Here is an 18,018-nt window from a genome sequence, read left to right as displayed (position 1 = left end):
AATTTAGGACTTAATTGGCCAAAAAAAAAAAAAGTTTTTAACTGGATTGGCACAACTTTAGGATTTTTTTTGTAATTCTCCCGGCATTACGCCTACATCATTTTTTGAGTTTAGGATTCTATATATGTGATGGAACTTGCTCTGTACATTCTAATTCCATACACGCGCATTCGCTCCTTGAAACCCTAATTACTCAAATTATGGAATCTCATCTACTTTAGGCACAGCAGGCGCCAAACCAGCTACTACTGAAGATGCGCCCGTATTTAATTGAAATTTATACGAGATTATTTTACTTAGTATCGTCAAAAGAAATGCGTGGACAGGATTGCGTGCCTTGAAGGGAAAGAAGTGGTTGAGAAGACGGAGAATTTCTTCCTCGCTCTCCGCCGGAATTTTGTTTCCTCATCCACGTGCTTTCCAAATTTATTCATCACCACTTGAATCTCAACCGTCGGTAATTGATAGGGTGTGGTTCATATTCATACTCTCAATCAATAAGAAAGCATGGAATCTTGCTCTCCGATGAGCGAGCGAGGGTCGCAAGGGCAACATCCTCGAGCCGCTAGAGGACTTTCATAATTTGAGCTCATGTTTTTTTAATAATTTGAATTTGGGTCCATGAATAGCTACTTTTATACAACCTCTTTCATTTATAATTGAGTGATATAATAGAAAGGTACAATGTGTTAATTATAGCCCTAATTTGAGGGTAAACCTAGATAAATTGTATGTCTCGATTTCTCTTTCTTATTTTTATGCTCTATTTTGTTGCAATTGTGTGCCGAATCGGCAAATCCTGACAATAATATGGGTCTTGGATAAATGAGATCGTGCGAATTTCGACGGCGGAGATCGCTCGGTCCATGGAGGATTGGATCTAGATAAGAATTTCGAGGTCGACAACGAACGCGTTTCTTTCTAATTCTTCTATGAAAACATTCACCACGTTCTTCCTTCTCTGTTGACTGGATCCACGCATGCCTCAATCCTTCAATTACTGATATAAAGAAACTCATCCCAGCTGGGGATGCATAATGCATGCGATCCGGAATTTGCGAGCCGGGAGGTTTAGAATTCCAAAGAGAATATCACTGCCCCATATAATCCTAGGACAAGTTCTAGGTTTTGATTTGCGCATCTAGCTGTCTTAAAATGTAAATGAGGCACTAGTGAAAAAGTCGTGATCAGTGATCACGACAGTGAACGATACATGTGGACTTTTATATACAGAAAAATGTTACAATTATATTGCGGCATTTGAAGCATATGCATATCACCGATCACCCGCATGGTATCTCGTGGATGCCGGACGGCCTACATCATACGGACAACACTAACGTTGACATTTTTTAGTAGTATTTTAATAATTTTATTTATTATCTATTTTTTTACTTTTCTTTCTTTCTTTTCCCTCTTTCCTTAGGTGGCCGATAAGGGCTGGCCACACCGGAGAGAGAGCGAACACCGACGAGGCCGTCCTTGCGAGATCCGGCAAGGCCATCCGTCGCTTGGGCAAGTGGGCCTTGCGAGATCTGGTGAGGGCGGCCTCGCCAGCCACTAGAGGAAAGAGGGAAGAAAGAAAAAAAAAAAAAAAGGGAATAAAAAAATAAATTTACTAATACATTAAAATATCATTTAAAATATTCACTTGAGCATCGGCCACGCCACGTAAACCGCTCAACATCTATGTTAGCAGTATCCGGTCAAAATTAGCAGAAATGACTGAATTGTCTCTAGGTTAAAATATTTAAAATTAAATTGACACCGATACAATAGTGTCAGGATTTTTCTAGCACTTTTTCCTTGGGGTGGTAAGTTGAGTGACGCTGCGAGCTTTTGGCCAACTTGTAACTCGAGCAGTTGCCACGTTATATGGAACAACTTACACATTTTCGGCGCTTCATCCTCGCCAATCATCGATTGCCTCCGTAACTGGCCTCTGGTCTCTGCTGTCAACCTACCAAGGTAGCAAAAGAGAGCATGAAGATAACGGCGGCGAACAAAAAGGCACGGAGTTGTGGCCGGCGCCAATGCCGGCAGTCCAAGGTGATGGGTGCGTGGTCGCTGCAGGACGGTTGGGTGGTAAGGGAGATTGGGGATTTTGAAATTAGGGCTTTTTTATTTGAGGATCTAATCTTTCAATGGGACTTGTTGGTTGGATAAATTTTGACCATTTGAATCTATGATAGGCTGCTGTTTGAGGCAGTGTTTACTCATAACAAAAAAGAATTCGTTTCCACACCCCAAAATTATTACTCTAAGGAAGTAACGGGAAAATTACCAAAAAAAATCATAGACCTGTTGCAATTATATCAACTCAACCTTGAACCTTTTTCTTCTTGCCAATTAAATCTTGAAGTTTTTATATTTATGACAGTTCACTCCATTCAATCAATTTTGGTCAGAGATTACCGACAAAAGGCGCCGGTTGTCCTACGTGAAGCAATAGGCACTAACTTGACTATTTTTATTAATATTTTAATATTTTTTTGTGTACTTTGTTTATTTAATTCGGCCTTCGCCTCGAGCAGGTCACTAAGGCCCGGCGAATGGTTGGAGGAAGAAGGAAACGAAGAGAAGAAAAAGAAAAGAGAACTAAAAAAAAGGATAAATAAAAAAATAAATAATCTGAAAAAATATTAAAATATTTTTACAATTTATCCACATCGGTGTTGGCTACACCACATAGGATAGCCAATGTCCATGTGAGCGATTTTTTGTCCAAATTTGGCCGGATGGATTGAATTGGCACAAATGAGAAAAGGTTTAGAATTCAATTGGCCAAAAAATCTCTCTCCAAAAAAGCATATTTTTTTTTTTATTGCCGCACTACCCGGACTCGATGAAAAAATGAGATCACTTCTTATGAAAAAATTATTTAGAACTGAATTGACACAAATTTTCATGAGTTAAGAGTATAAGCAATTTATATTGTAGCCACTAAGCACAAAGGCAATCTACTTACGCCAAATCCCCTTAGAAATCGATGTATTTTCCAATAATAGTTCTATTTATGTTGTTGCGGCTGCGATTTATTATTTTCCTATGATGCGACACTTCCGTTCTTCTGTTTTTTTCCGCCACTGGAATATCTGATTTTAATCTAGCAGCTCACATGACATGTAAACCAATGTGCCTAATTCGCACTGTGTGGTTTGCTAATATTTACCCACAAAAAAACAAAAGACTTTTCTTGTTGAAGGAGTTTTGTGGTTTCAAGAAAAAAACAAAAACAAAAACAAAAGGCTTTTCTTGTTGAAGGAGTTTTGTGGTTTTTGGCTTAATTGGGGCACACATGACAACACTTCTACTTTAGAAATCAACTTCTAGACAGAAGTTGATTTTTCTACTTCTACCCATAAACAAAATTTGATTTTTCTACTTCTGCTCTAGAAGTTAATTTGTTTCTTCTACTCAGAAACGGAAGTTCATTTTTCTACTTATGCTTCAGAAATTGATTTCTGATAAGATAAATTTTTTTGATAACGGTAGAAAATGTATACTTTTGAAATGTTATTACACAAAATCTTCTATGAAAAATTATTTTCAGTGGTTGAAAAAATTCTACTTCATTTTTAAAATATTTAAATTTCTTTTGAAAATAATTTTTATTATTAAAAATATTATTTTTAAAAAAAAAATATATATATTTACTTTTTTACTCCGATGGTCGAAGACGGTGACTCAACGGTGGTGGTCATGGTGGTGGTGGGCAATGGTAATGGTTGGTAGCGGCTGGAGTCAACGATGGGCAATGGTTAGTGGTTGGTAGCGGGGCGCGGTGGTTGCCGGTGGCAATGGGCGATGGGCGGCGGAGGTTAATGGTGGGTCGTGGTCAGCGGTTGGTAGTTGGTAGTGATCGGTGGAGGTCGACGGTGGGCGATGGTTGGCAGTAATGGTGGTTGGCGATTGGCAGTAGTCGTAGGCAACGATGGGCAACGACCGACATTGGTTGCAAGCGGCGATGGTACGACCGGTGAAGGTCAACAAGGGCAAGTGGTTGGAAGCAGAGGGAGGTGGCCGAGTGGCGGCAATCATGAACATCGGCCGGTGAAGGTCTATGACGAGCGGCGAAGGGCGATGATCGGTGGTTGAAAGAGGTCAACAATAGGCGGCAACCGGCGGTGGAGGTCGACGGCGAGCATAATGAAAAGGGATGAAGCGAGAAGTTTCGGAAGTGAAAATTTTTGCGGTCTCCATCATGTCTTATCTCCGTCAAATCCTTTGTTGGAAGTGCGTAATAGAACTTTGATATTTTCACCTAGAGAGATCACTAAAAGGAAGCCCAAGTCCAAGTCCGTCAACATATCCAGTTGGATTCACCTTTACTCAAAAGCCCAATGAGTTATGGGTCAAATAGGATATATTAACTGTTCCTCACCATATCAATTCTTTTATATTTGACTTATTTAACACAACTCACATGTGTATTTTAACACTATCGACGAAGATAGGGGGCTCTAAGTGATCGTGAGGCTGCGACAATTTAGCATTACAAAGAAGATGCACATCATTTTAAGACCCTAAGGAAAATTAATGTGGCCAAATCGAGATGGGTTGGGAATATATTGAGTATGAGTTGGGTCGAATATGGCCCATATCCGACCTTAAGACGATGGTTGAACAATGCTTGGATGAGCATCAGTTCATGAGAGAAAGGGCATTGCTTGTGATCGAGCAAGATCTAACATCCTTTGCCTAGTAAAAATATAAAAAAATCATAGAAAATTAGAAAGACTAAAGCAAATATTGGAAGAAAAAAATTAGTTGTACATATACGCATCATAAATATGAATTTTAGGCCTTGATTGTTTCACGAAAAATGAGTGTTTGGGAAATATTTTTTTAAAAAATGACCTTTTGTATTGCTTGAAATAATTATTGATTGAAATTATTCTTATTATCAATAACAGTTTATATTTAAAAATTTTCATTGACAATGTAAATAATTTCTATTCTTTCAATTTTGTAAGCGATGTAAGTGATCATTTTTAAAAAAAAAATGCTTTTCAAACTATTTACTTTTTGCGAAACAAATAGAGTCTTAGTGGGCTTTAAATGAGTGGGTAAGGGTTGTCATAAATTTGGTTTAAAATGGGAGTGCTTTAATAACATTTGTTGGGTCATGGGTCCGACATAAGTCAGGTTTGGATCACTAAATTTGTATTACATATAAATGGATTGATTTGGTCAAACCATTTTTTATCAAACCCACTCGTTTGACAGCCCTGGTCCACTCTAGGCACCTTTTCATTTTTGTTTTTTAATGCTATTATTTGAGTCAATATCCACTCTGAACCATTTTTCGAGAAAACAGCTCCGTTGCACCGTTATTTGAATTTTCACCCCGTTATATTGAAACAAACACGAATGATGCATAGGATATTAAAAATCTCCTCATATCTTCATCCAATCCAGCCTTATTCTATCCGATAAAAAGATAAGACGACCATACGTAGCCTAAAGGAACGACTAGTTTCTCTTCATTATCAAGTCAAAAACAAGATAGCGAAAAAATAAAAGAAAAGAAATCGAGACAGCGACTTGCTCTGGGGATTTATATACATTTTGTTGAAGAAGAAGAAGAAAAGATGAAGATGCCAACATTGGAAGCACAACAACAGTCTCGGTCTTCACACTTTCGTGCAGAATAAGGTTCGTTTTCAAAGCGTCCCGAAGTTTTGATCAAACCCGTTGTTGGCGGTGGATGACAGAAGATCAACACATGCATTAAACAAGTCGGCCAGCTTCGGCTTCAATCTTCGGGATTGCGCCGTTCGGCGCGCCATTTCCAACGCAGTTGTACAGCTTCTTTCTCTAGAAAAATGATCATATATCCATGAATTTTACTCTCTCTCTCTCTCTCTCTCTCTCTCTCTCTCAGAGGATCTAGCAAGGCTTATGACGTACTGGGAAAGATGAGAATCCAGAGAACTTCTGAGAATTTTGTTGTCGACATGGAAAGCTTGTCGAACATGGCCATGAAAGAGAGTGCTAAGAGCTCCTGGATCATGGTGAGTCTTTGTCTTTTCCTTTCTTTTTTGGGAGAGGCTCTTCAATCACCCTAAAACGTTGTTCTTTTTCATCTTGTTCTTTTTCCACATAATCTTGTCGGAAAGAATAATGCCTTTTTTTTTTTTTTTGGCTGTTCCAACATGTTTTTCTTTCCAATTCTCAACTAAATGTACGAATGGCAATGAACTCCGAAAGAACGGCAAATCGAATGCCATTTCCAATTACCCCAACAGCATAAAAATCTCGCCGGGCCCTTCCAAGTTTCTAATGGCAATGTACTTTGGTCGAAACATAACTCGTCGTGTTCTAGGTTTCGTTTACGTTTCTGTTATCCGTTACATGGCGAAATGTTCCTACGCTCTTCATGGCAAGATAACACAGTAAAACTTGCAGGGAGGAGTCACAAGAAAGAGTTTGAAGTGTGGAGCTGAGAAGAAGTCTATTGCTACTGCTAATGCCAATGCTCATGATCACAAAACCGACGCAGGTAGATCAGTTTTTTTTTTCCTTCCTAAAACCTTCACTTGATTTTTTGGATGATATTGTTCTCGTTCCTCATGATGTGCTTTTTATTAATATTGTTCCATGGCTCCCCATTCCCTGAGAGTATTCACTACATGAGCCACAGAAGATGCTTTTTGACCAATAGCTACATAAACACATATTACATTCTAACCTTATTGATTTAGAATCGTATCCGTGGCTACTGCCATTTTACCGGTCCCTCTGTCCCCAATAATTAATTCTCACTGACCACGTCCTATAGGGATCATCGAATCGATACCAAATATACTCATTCCAAAAGGTGATTACCAAGATCAGGAAGCCATTGATCCAATTTCTCCTTAGTAAATTTATTATTTCCATACCAGAGGTAATGGCCTTCTTTAATGGTGGGTCAAAAGAAGAAAGATAGGTAGGGAGATAAGGGTTAGGTCATAAAGTTAATGAGTTCGGCACCCTCTATTTTATGGATGAGAAGAATCTGTCTTTTGGCTTTCCATCTTCTAAAGTAAAGAATTTTCAAATTAGGTGGGGCTACACCAATCAAGATTCAAGGAGTATTGTTTTTACGCATTCATTGTTAGATGAGTGACGTGATTTGAAAAAAGAACATCGTAATTTACTAATCGGCATTTTCAACAGAAGAGGCTATTATTACCACACCGGAAAGGCCAAACATGGAGGCCGGAGGGAAGACGACCGATCATTCTAATGGCGCACAAGCAAATCATCAAATCACTATCGCCACCACCATCTCTGATGTCGTTGGTGACAGCAAATGCACCGTAGCGGGTGGCAAATGCATCGTCCGGAGGAGTGCCTCGAGACATACTTATCTTCAATGGATTCTTTATCCCAAGAGGATTCTCTTCTTCTTTGCTACCTTGTAAGTGATCTCGCGTGTCCTCCGCACCAACCATATAATTGTTTAGTTGTATTGAACCTAAATTACACCATTAAAATGTCCAACTAGACATTGCAAGTTATCCATTGGTGATTATTCCAATTGACTAAACATTTCCCTCTCTATGTGGCAGATCAAGCATGGGAACAATCCTGCTCATATACTTTACCCTTTCCATCACCAATCCACAACTGGATGGCAACCCTCCTTGATCTTGAACCATCAAGTTGCAATTATGTTAGGACATTGAAACACCACCCAATTAGTCGTTCATAATAGCAAATATAAAAATCATTTCTTGGATCTAGAAACAGCTTGTTGCATTAGTCATGTGTACATATCATTGAGTGGGGCACCTTCTTGTGGGGAATCTTGTCAGAGCATGGAATTTGCAAAGCGTGGTGATTAAAGGTGAAGTCAATTGAAGACAATGGAAGATAGTGGAAGGAGACGTGCTTGCTTAAGGGACAGCTAAAAGCTCGCATGCTTTTGGCTATTTAACAATAATCTTCTTCTTCTTTTTTATCTTTATTTTCCCTTCTAGAGGAATGTTTCAAATGAGAACAAGGCCATGGGCCATTGAGACAAATAGTGGGAATCTTGTACTTCTGTAGGCATTATAATGTTTTTGTTGTTGTTATTGTTTTTTTTTTTTTTTTCTGCCCCATACTCTAGCCTTTGTTGCACTAAAGGCAATGAGGATTCGTCAATTAAAACCCTTTTTTTTTTTCTTTCTTCATTTGTCATTTTGATTTTGGTTTCAATTTGGCGTTCATGGAGTGTTTTGGTGGTGGTTGGTTGGGGGCAATCAAGTGTTTGAACTTTGAGCTTGCACACCAAAGCATGCGCAGATTTACTTGCCTCTATTTTTTTCCATTTCGTCCTAAAGAAGCCTTTGTTCTCCTTTATGAAATGAGGCCAGAAAGAATTGTCCAAATTGTAACCATGAATTGAGAACTACTGTATTTTTTTCCAAGGTGGACCGGTTTTCCCCCGTGAACCTTAAACCCACCCAATTAGGGATGATCATAAGTTTTTGGAGCTAGAAACTGAACTCGGACCCTTTGGAACCGGCCTGAAACTAAACTGGCCGCTTGCAAAGTAGGCATGGAAACTATATCGCAAGCTTTTTTTCGTTTATAATTTTCACATGATTGGTACATTAGCTTTTTTTGGCAAAATGATTGCTGTAATTCGAGGGTGTTTTTTTTTAGCCGCCTAGGACCTAATCTCTTTTGCTGCAACTTCTATGTACATTTCTAACAAAAGATATTCTCTTATTATCTACATTTATCTTGGTTTCACCTTTCTTGCCAACATCTTGTATTGCCAACGACTATATCAATTATAGACATTTATTTCAGTGAGGGTTGACACCAGGCCAGAAATCCGGAACCTAACATAAAGAAGTTAATGTCTAAAACTAGATCATGACAAGTACACTTAACCCATAAGGCCCTATACCTAATGTGCAAAAAAAAAAAAAAAAGGACAGGGCAATCCACGAGACAAAAACCACTATAGAACACCGGAGAGAACACACAGTCAATAAACACCTAGTGTTCCCAAGCCCCAAACACCAAGAACGCACAATACCTCCAATTCCTAACAAAATAATCTCCAACCCAAAGGAATAAAACAAATCAACCCAAGATTTAATCGGCCAAACTGAGTCTATTAATCCGCGAACAAACGTCCAAGTCAAGCACTCACTTAAAACCCCAAGAACTCACGATTTCTTGAAGAAATCACGACAAAACCAACCACCCGCCCAAGAACGCCTTTCTCGCAACATCTTTTGCAACCTTATATATATATATATATATATATATATATATATATATATAAACTATATTTATTTATTTATTTATTTATTTAGCAACCAAGAACCCAAACCAAATCTCAAGGAAAAGATATCCGTGAGAATATTAAGATATTCCCACCGCAAGTTGAATGGGTCAAACAAAGTTGACTCGTGTATATCCACCCTATTAATTTGGTAAAAACAAAACACATCCTCCAACATGGACTCTCACAAATCATAGTTCGTAGCACGCCAGACTTCACAATATTCCAACCTCCGACTTTCCTTTCGAGTCGACTCCATATAATTAATCTTGGAGGGTTTCGGGACCAAATCGAGACATATTTTAACAATCCCACCTGGCCGACATTTGAGCCATGTCACAATCGCTGCAGAATCCGAACTCCACCCCTACTCCCATAGCCCCAAGGCCAACCCCACGAACACCAAGTCCAAGTACGCTGAACCAAACCGGGACCTATCGAACCAACCAACATGCACCTTAACGCCCACAAGAACTTTTAACAAGTTCAACCACTGATCCATATCCCAGATCAAACACGCACCTGTCAATATCACAACAGCAACCGTTGGCTCTACAAGCTCAACCTCGCTACAAGTACCATGCGAACCACGCTAGACTCACTACCTCAGGAGTTCGGTTGCAACCCACCTCAGCCGAACACCGTCCAATCCGTATTAACACCCACAAACACTCCTAACTTGAGTAGTGGAGACTGAAAGGTAACTTCACACGACGTGAATTTATATTTGAGCACCACACGAGCCCGCCACCCGGCAAGCCATGGAATATGCACCTGCCCTCACATCGAGCTACCATCACTACCGATAATAAAACAAACATCTAAAAGTAGAATAATCACACGTACGACCACACTCTGAGTCCGATATCTTATCGCACAATGGAGATCTATCACCGGTAGCTCACCATACTAAGCGCATCCCAGAACCTCTAGGCAACCATCACAGAGATCATTTCCCGTCTCTAGTAATGTCGCCATCAATCGCAAACGGGCCGGCACTAGTGGTGTCCCGGCCCTTTATCAGCAAATTTATTACCAGCCAGTCAATCGCACATGCATTGATTCGTCACCTCGATCAAAGCTCGACCGCTGTTCCGACAACAGATCAAACTGTACACCAACGACACCCAGTCTTCTTGAGCAGTAGACTCCAACGAATCCGCACACCCAATGTCACACCTTAAAGTTCAACAGCCACCATGCGATTCCTTCATTATCACCGAGCACCTCGAACAATCGAACCCACCTTGAAAAATACCCATCCAAAACAGAGCACCCAAGAAATAAGTCTTTTCATGACGGTCTACCAGTTAATGTCCTCACAATATCATCATGCATCCCGATTTAACATCACCAACACCTACAACATCGCATGTTGTCCCCAACCGCACTACTACTATCCATGCCGATAAGTAGTAAACCGTTGTTTGGTGTAGCAAAAAGAACAACATCCAAATCCACCATTAAATGACAACTAGTGCGACAAGCACATGACACCATCAAATTTTTGCTACACAATATCATTCGCAGATTCAACTCTAGTTTCCTTACCCTTCCGTTTTCAGCCTTAGCAATTCCTCTAAGATGCCCCTCTTCACGCCAACAGCAGACCGCCAGCAGCCGATCATACTATTTCCTAACACGAGTATAAGTTCTTCCTCTATTTCACCTACTAAAGCAGACGATTCACATTCTCTTCACGAATGTTCTCGCCAATTAAATCGAATCCCATCAAAGTTAAACTTGTTGATCCAAAGGAATACTACGAAACACAACCACTATCGGCAAGAGGATAATGAATCAAAGCACAACCCATCTTCAAAGTCAATATCAACCAACCAATACTAACGATCACATTAAATTCATTGATATGATAGTAACCACGCACCTACGTTCATCTTCAAATTAAACAACGTCGCACAAAGAGACCTTATTGACGCAGAGGGCTTCGACATACCGACAAGGCTTTCACAAACCCGTAGTGGTTTTCTCTTGACGATATTAAACGCGACGTTACGAGCCAACGCGCCGAAAACACCCACCGTCATCCAGCAATTCCCAATCAGCTGCTCACGTCTTTGGTTTCTCCACGAAGGCACTTCATCCGATATAAATAGTCTTCAATCGCATCTTCCAAACCAAAGTCCTTCATCTCAAATCTATCGATTTTCACTTTACTTCTTCCCACGATCGCTTCAACCGAAAGCCTAGCTTGACACCAATTGTTGCGCGAACAAGCAACGAATATAAAATAGACAACAAAATATAAAGACACCAAAGTAGTGGTCGGTCGAAAGACCACATCCACGAAATGAATTCCACTATAGAACAGAAAAAAAAGAACCAAACCAAGTCACTCAAACACTCTTAGTGTTTCCCAAGCCCCAATTACATCCAAGAACCACACATATTTAGCCACAATTCCTAACGAAATAATCTCCAATCTCGCAAAGAATAAAACAAACAACCCAAATTAAGGCTAATACTGAGTTCTGATGTAATCCCCAAAACAAGTCCCAATGTCAAGCACTCACTTAGAAACGGTCTCAAGAACTCACGATTTCTGGATGAAATTCACGACAAAACCAACGCACCCACACCAAAACGGCGCTTCCTCGATACATCTTTTCAACCTTATATATATATATATATATATATATATATATATATATATATATATATATATAGTTAGCAACCAAGACCCAAACCGAAATCTTCAAGGAAAAGAATCGGAGAATATTGCAGAGATATTCCCACCGCTTGAGAGTCCAAGTGAATGGGTCAAACAAAGGACTTCGTGTATATCTCACCCTACTAATTGGTATAAACAAAACTACTATCCTTTCAACATGGACTCTACACCAAATCATAGTTTCCGAGCACGCCATAAGACTTCACAATATTCCAACCTCCGCACTTTCCTTCACTGAGTCAACTTCCATACAATTAATCTTGGATCGGGTTTCGTTGACGAGCTCAAATTCGAGACATATTTTAACACCTAATAAGTTCATCGGATCATGAAGACCATGCCAATAACATTGACCTGTAAGGCCCATCTATGCAATGTATGATGAGCTCATTCATCATGAATTTTTAATAGGCATAGTTTTAGTGAACTACATGAACATAGCCATGACCGATTGACTTGAAGTGTGCATAAAAGTTAAAGATTAAGTCGAGAAGAATCCATCAACCGAGAGAAACCGTAACCAAGGAATCATAAGCTAATACAAATTATCCCTAAAGTAAAGCAAGTTAAGGTAGTTAGTGATTCTTACGATGAAAAATTGTGACACATAACGTAATTGCCAATTAAAGATACAAGAGGAATCAATGATACGAACAATACTAAGACCAATCATTACACGGCAGATCAATGCATTCACAAGAAATATGTAATCAAATTTGAAGATGGGAAAATCATCACTTTTAATTAGATTTTGCCTAAAGTTTGAATTTGAACTTCAAATTTGGTTAGATGTCCTAATTCTAGTACTGGTATTTGTTTATAAAAACTTTCCCACCATACTTAAGTAAGCTCTATACTTTCTTGACGTACTTCAGTTATCCCCTTAAGAAATTTATGTTCAATTTCAATCATGGAGCAAGTATGGCATCCAAAAATGTAAGCCATCTATTCTACAAAGTTTTCAGGCAATTTCCTTGTTGTTTTCAATTATTTGTCTGCGCATTATTCAACAATTTGAATTTTACAATGTCCTTGATGCTTCAAGACATACTAGAACCCATTTACTTTTGATTTAATTCAATTTGGCCAGTGATAATCCTCACTTGGACCTTAAACCAATTGAAACCATTGACTTTATGGCGATCACAACTCGGCAAAAATACTTGTAACCGTGACTTGCCAATTTTTTTTCAGATTAAGTTATCATCTAGTTTTGTATTAACGAATCTTAATTGAGTTATGTACCAAGATATATTTGGTTTTCTTCATTTTATCATCTTTTCTCATCGTTTAACAGTTTTCATTGGCCTTGTTAACAACTTTTTATATTGTCAACTATTTTTAGAAATTACCAACCTCAATTAGAGTTATTACCAAATTTTCTTTAATTGAATTACCACCTAATTTATGTTAGCAACCCTCCTTTGAGTTATTTAATGATGTTTATTTTTTTATATTAACTTTTCTTATCTATGACAAAAGCGAATTATATTATCTATCACTAAATTTTATTCACATTTCTTACCAATATCCAATTAAGTTACCAACAAATTTTAAGTTATGAGCTTTCATTTAAGTTACTTTCAGATTTTTTTTAATGTACAAAATTTTCTAATCGTTTAACAACTTTTATTTGCCTTGCTTACCAACTTTTTAAACCCTTTTTAGAAATTATAAATCTCAATTAGAGTATCTACCAACTTTTCTTAGGTCAAATTATCAACGACTTTTGAGTTATCAACTCTTATCTAAGTTAATTACCAACGTTCTAATGTTGCATGTATTCAAAATATAGCTTCGGTATAGGTAGGCTGCTCCTATCTTTTTCTAGTTATGAGATAAATTTTCACAAAAAATCATAATCATTTTTAGTCACGTGTTGCAAAAATGGAATCACACACAAAAGCAGAAAAGTGAAAAATGTTTCATCTGTCCCAAAATCCAACCAATTATGGTGGTTTTAGCAAAAATAAGGGACAAGATTTTGTTACAATTGTGTATGTGATTGGAACCCTTTTCAAATTCCATCGATTATATGTTTATCTTAGATATATCTCAAATCCCCATTAAATCTTTGTCTCGATTACCTTTGGTATGTTTTTATTACTTGATATTGATTTTTAAACTCTACAAATTTGATTGTAGGATGGTATCGATTGTTAACTATTTCACTTGTAGAAAAAATGTCTTTCCCATAACTATCGTAATATGTGCAATAAAGTTAATGACTTTTTTATATGGATTGCATACTCAAAATGGCCTAATGGCAAAATCTAGGGCTTAATGGCAAGTTATGAATTTAATCTGAAACAATTGCGAAATGGTAAATTTAGGTTCTAAACTATCGAAAATCGCAGGTTGTCATAATTTATGGTCCGAATCAAAGGATTTAAATGACCCCGATTGCCTTTTGTTTGTCAGTTAGAAAATCTCGCAGACTGTTATCCTCAGAACTAATTTGTAGCTCTTCTTCACTCAGTTGGAAACCCTAATGCCTTGGGCCGTGTCGACGATCACTAAAGGTAAAGGCTTATCCAAATCTCAGATTTCTGTCTATTTATTTTCCGCCATGGATGTGATCTTCGAGCCTCAAAGAGGAAGACCGTTCTCCATTGAAGTGGGTTTCTTTGACACAGTACAAGATATCAAAGAGAAGATCCAGAAATACCAAGGGATCCCCATGACCACACAAACCCTAATCTTCAATGGCCAGGTCCTTCCGGACGAGCGCGACGTCGAGCACTGCGAGATCCTACAGAACTCGCACGTCCAGCTCGTTGTGGTCGATGCTGCCTCACCCCAAAACCCAAGCAAGGCCGAAGAACCCTCTCCATCTCCGAGCACGAAACTCCAGCTCAACGTGAAGAGCGCTTCCTTGAAAGCGCGCATCTCAGTCGAGATTGACGCGAGCAACACGGTGGCGCGATTGAAGGACAAGATCCACGAGATCGAGGGCGTGCCCACAGGCCACCTGGCTCTCCAGGTGAACGGCATGGAGTTGCAAGACCACCAGTCGGTCGGGGAGTGCGAGCTCTCGGACAACGCCGAGGTCGAGGTCTCCATGAAGCAATGCTCCCCGACGACGTCGGCGGCACCCATGTCCTCCAAAAAGCTGAGGGTGATGGTGCTGCCGAAGTGCGGGACGAAGAGGATCGCGGTCGAGGTGAGCGGGTCGGACAACGTCGGGGAGCTGAGGAAGGAGCTCCAGAAGCTGCAGAAGTCGGACCAGTTGCATCTGCCGCAGGAAGGCTATTTCTTCATATACAAGCAGAATGTGATGGATGAAGATAGGTCGTTTAGGTGGCACCATGTTGCGCAGGGTGACACCATTGAGATCTTCAACGGAAGCGTTACGGGCGGATCATAGCACCATTCTCGTTTGCCCCTTCTTTTTTTTACTCCTATTCTTGTGATCTTCCAATCTTTTTGGACAAATTGTACTCAAACCGATTTTCTAGCTATGAATTTAGCAGTTCAATTTCTATTTTTTGGGGGGCCGATTCCATGTTGTTTTACCTACGCATCGTGGGATAACTCAAATTAGGTGATATATTCAAATCAGGAAACCTCGTTCAATCTTGACTAGCCGAATCTTTTTTTTTTTTTTTTTCAGTAACTCCGTCTTGGACGCCTTCTCCTCATTGGATACCGCTTCCCGAGCCCCCACCGGGTTGTTGCAAAGTCGAGCTCGGACCGGACCTTTGTCGTGAACTTCCCGCTCCGGCCCGGCGGCAGCATCACCTCGTCATCGACCCTCGGGCTCTCCTTCCAGGCATGCAAAACGAGGAGCAGAGAAAATATGCTAATAAATTTGGTCCATTTACTTAATGTGCGATGGCATGACATTTTTTAAACAAGGTAACGTCAAGATGTACAATAACTCCTAAATTAAATAGATTACAATGATGTAAATATAATCATTCTTCTTTATTTCGTTGTAATTAAGTGAGAACGCAATTTGCAAATTTGGCCATAGGGATATCATGGCAATCAAATTGCAAAAATTGAGTAATACATATTAAGTACGCATGAACGAGGCAAAAAAATGAAAAAAAAGGGATTTCATGATAATCAGATATACTAGGTGGTAAATTTATTAGGGAAAAAGCCACCAAAAACTCCAAAATATGCTCACTGCGACTTATTGCCCTAAATTGTTTTGTAAAACACAAAAATTCCCGAACTTGTATGTACATGACACATTTATCCCAATTTTTTCTTGCACGAAAAATCCTAAACTTATATCCATATGACGCATTTACCTCAAAATTTAGGATAAATGTTTCACATGCCTACTAGTTTGGATTTTTGGTCACAAAAGAAAACATTTTGAGGAAAATGCGTCACAATTAAGTTTGAGATTTTTTATCTCACAAGAAAAAGTTTGGATAGATGTGCCACACATATACAAATTTGAAATTTTTGGTGTCAGAAGAAAAATTAGGATAAATGTGTTGCACTAGGCATAATTTAAGGTTTTTATTGATTTTTTCCCCAATTCATTAATGCAGAAACGCGATCTTCTTCTTCTTCTTTTCCTTTTTTCGCATTTAAAATGAGGATATTATCATTTACCCATGGTCACGTGCAGTAAAAATCATTGTATGGGTATTCAAAAATAACACCATTGAAGAGGAAGATTCTCAAATAAGAGATCTCTATCAAAATAACACACAATGAATAAATGAATTTGGCTAGCCTAACGGTACCGTCGCAGGCAAGTTATAAAAGCCTCCACTCACATGTTTTATTTAACAAGGATTTGGCTAGCCTGACCGTCGCAACCAATTAATTTATTAATACCGCTAATAGTACAAATGGAAAAAGATTGCTTATCTATTTACATAAATACTCTCCTTTGAAAGAGAGATTTTCATTTTTGGGGTTTAGCCATGAAATCCTCAAAGGCTAGTTTTCGCGCACCTCGACTAACGTAGGCACAAGTCTAATGTACACGAAAGGAAAAGGTTTCGTGATTGTCCTCCCCAAAAGCAAAACCCTATTTTCTAACATGCCTCTTCAAAGAAGAGTCTTCAAAACTATGAATTGCTCCTTTACCCCCACATCTTGTTAACAGCAAGAAAGAGATCATGTCCTGAGCAGCTTGGCGCACCTTCGGAGGGCTCACATTCCAAACATCTGAACTAGGGAACCGGGGGCAACCCTCGCGAAGCTCCGGCGAGTGAAAAAGGGAAGGCACGCCGAGCCGAATGGTAATGCCTGCCTATGGACAGAACGAAAAGTTAAGGGCTAACCCGTAGAAAATGTCGTTCTTTCTCTTTTCCCTAACCCATGTTTAATACACCAAATCCACGGGGGCGGGCTTCGCCTCGCTCTTAGCATCCATGGTGTAGTAGGGTCACTTCCGTTCTATGTCGATCCCTTACAAAACTTAGTTCCCTCTTCCCCACCAGCAATGAAACATCCACGAATGATTGATGTCGACACAAGGTATAATCGATCCTTTCAGGCTAGGCTGTCCGGTTCTTTTTTACGACATGGAAGTTGGAGAAGAGTCTTGCGAACCTCTGGAAGCCCTGTTTGATGAAACAGTCCTCCTAAGGTTGGACATTTCCCACCTTTCTCCTCGAGTAGCAGAGCAGCATCACCCACCTCTTTTCTCCGATCAAAGCTCTCTCCTATGGAATTCTCTTGTCTTCTCTGTATGATCTTCCATCATCTCTATCCCACAAAGAAGAGAGAACCACTCATCTTGGGTCCAAAACTTTATTGAAAACGAGGCTCATTGAGTTCTGTTTTCGGCACATCAAATTTCGAGCTCTGATTTGGGATGAGCCTTCCCTTCCGGCCGAGGCTTAACTGTCTGGCATCGCCTCTCTGCCAAGCAAAGGCGTTCGGCCAAACTTCAAACTGAGCTAGAAGCATGGACGTTTACTTCTGTTTCGGCTGTTTCAACTGGAGGCTTGGTTCAATTGATCCTTGGAGAGATGAAATGGATCTCTTCGTGCAAGGTCACAGATTAGATGGAAGCGACTGTTGCGCAGTAAGCTAGAAGCGAACAGAAAGCAGTGGACTTCATAATTACAGCTAA

The 18,018-nt window shown here is 39.4% G+C and overlaps 2 protein-coding genes and 1 long non-coding RNA gene across 3 annotated transcripts in view; 2 read left to right on the top strand and 1 right to left on the bottom strand.

The window, feature by feature from the left end:
- The window catches only part of LOC125314460, a 28,257-nt gene extending 22,289 nt beyond the window's left edge, over positions 1-5,968 (bottom strand). Inside the window, exon 1 of the long non-coding RNA XR_007197944.1 lies at positions 5,854-5,968. This is a non-coding gene — a long non-coding RNA (uncharacterized LOC125314460). The remainder of the gene's footprint in view (positions 1-5,853) is intronic.
- Positions 5,885-7,737, top strand: LOC115728134. Its single transcript, XM_048276788.1, has 5 exons — positions 5,885-6,017; positions 6,412-6,505; positions 6,819-6,824; positions 7,162-7,408; positions 7,560-7,737. The coding sequence occupies exons 1-5, from the start codon at positions 5,922-5,924 to the stop codon at positions 7,636-7,638; spliced, it is 522 nt and encodes a 173-aa protein (XP_048132745.1). The 5' UTR covers positions 5,885-5,921; the 3' UTR covers positions 7,639-7,737.
- Positions 7,738-14,535: 6,798 nt separating this feature from the next.
- On the top strand, positions 14,536-15,368 carry LOC115728136 (ubiquitin domain-containing protein 7SL RNA1-like). The gene has a single exon (XM_030658469.2). The coding sequence runs from the start codon at positions 14,536-14,538 to the stop codon at positions 15,331-15,333; it is 798 nt and encodes a 265-aa protein (XP_030514329.1). The 3' UTR covers positions 15,334-15,368.
- Positions 15,369-18,018: the final 2,650 nt, after the last annotated feature.

The sequence above is a fragment of the Rhodamnia argentea genome, chromosome 3, assembly GCF_020921035.1.
Source record: "Rhodamnia argentea isolate NSW1041297 chromosome 3, ASM2092103v1, whole genome shotgun sequence".
Taxonomy (NCBI): domain Eukaryota; kingdom Viridiplantae; phylum Streptophyta; class Magnoliopsida; order Myrtales; family Myrtaceae; genus Rhodamnia; species Rhodamnia argentea.
Note: the sequence above shows the minus strand (reverse complement) of the source record. Positions and strands in the feature narration are given on the sequence as shown.

What these genes read in the sequence shown, in the direction of transcription:
- LOC115728134 (XM_048276788.1), top strand. Translation starts at nt 5,922, where the DNA reads ATGAGAATCCAGAGAACTTCTGAGAATTTTGTTGTCGACATGGAAAGC. An exon ending in CTAAGAGCTCCTGGATCATG is followed by an intron (nt 6,018 to 6,411) that starts GTGAGTCTTTGT and finishes TAAAACTTGCAG; the next exon opens with GGAGGAGTCACAAGAAAGAG. An exon ending in CTCTTCTTCTTTGCTACCTT is followed by an intron (nt 7,409 to 7,559) that starts GTAAGTGATCTC and finishes TCTATGTGGCAG; the next exon opens with ATCAAGCATGGGAACAATCC.
- LOC115728136 (XM_030658469.2), top strand. Translation starts at nt 14,536, where the DNA reads ATGGATGTGATCTTCGAGCCTCAAAGAGGAAGACCGTTCTCCATTGAA.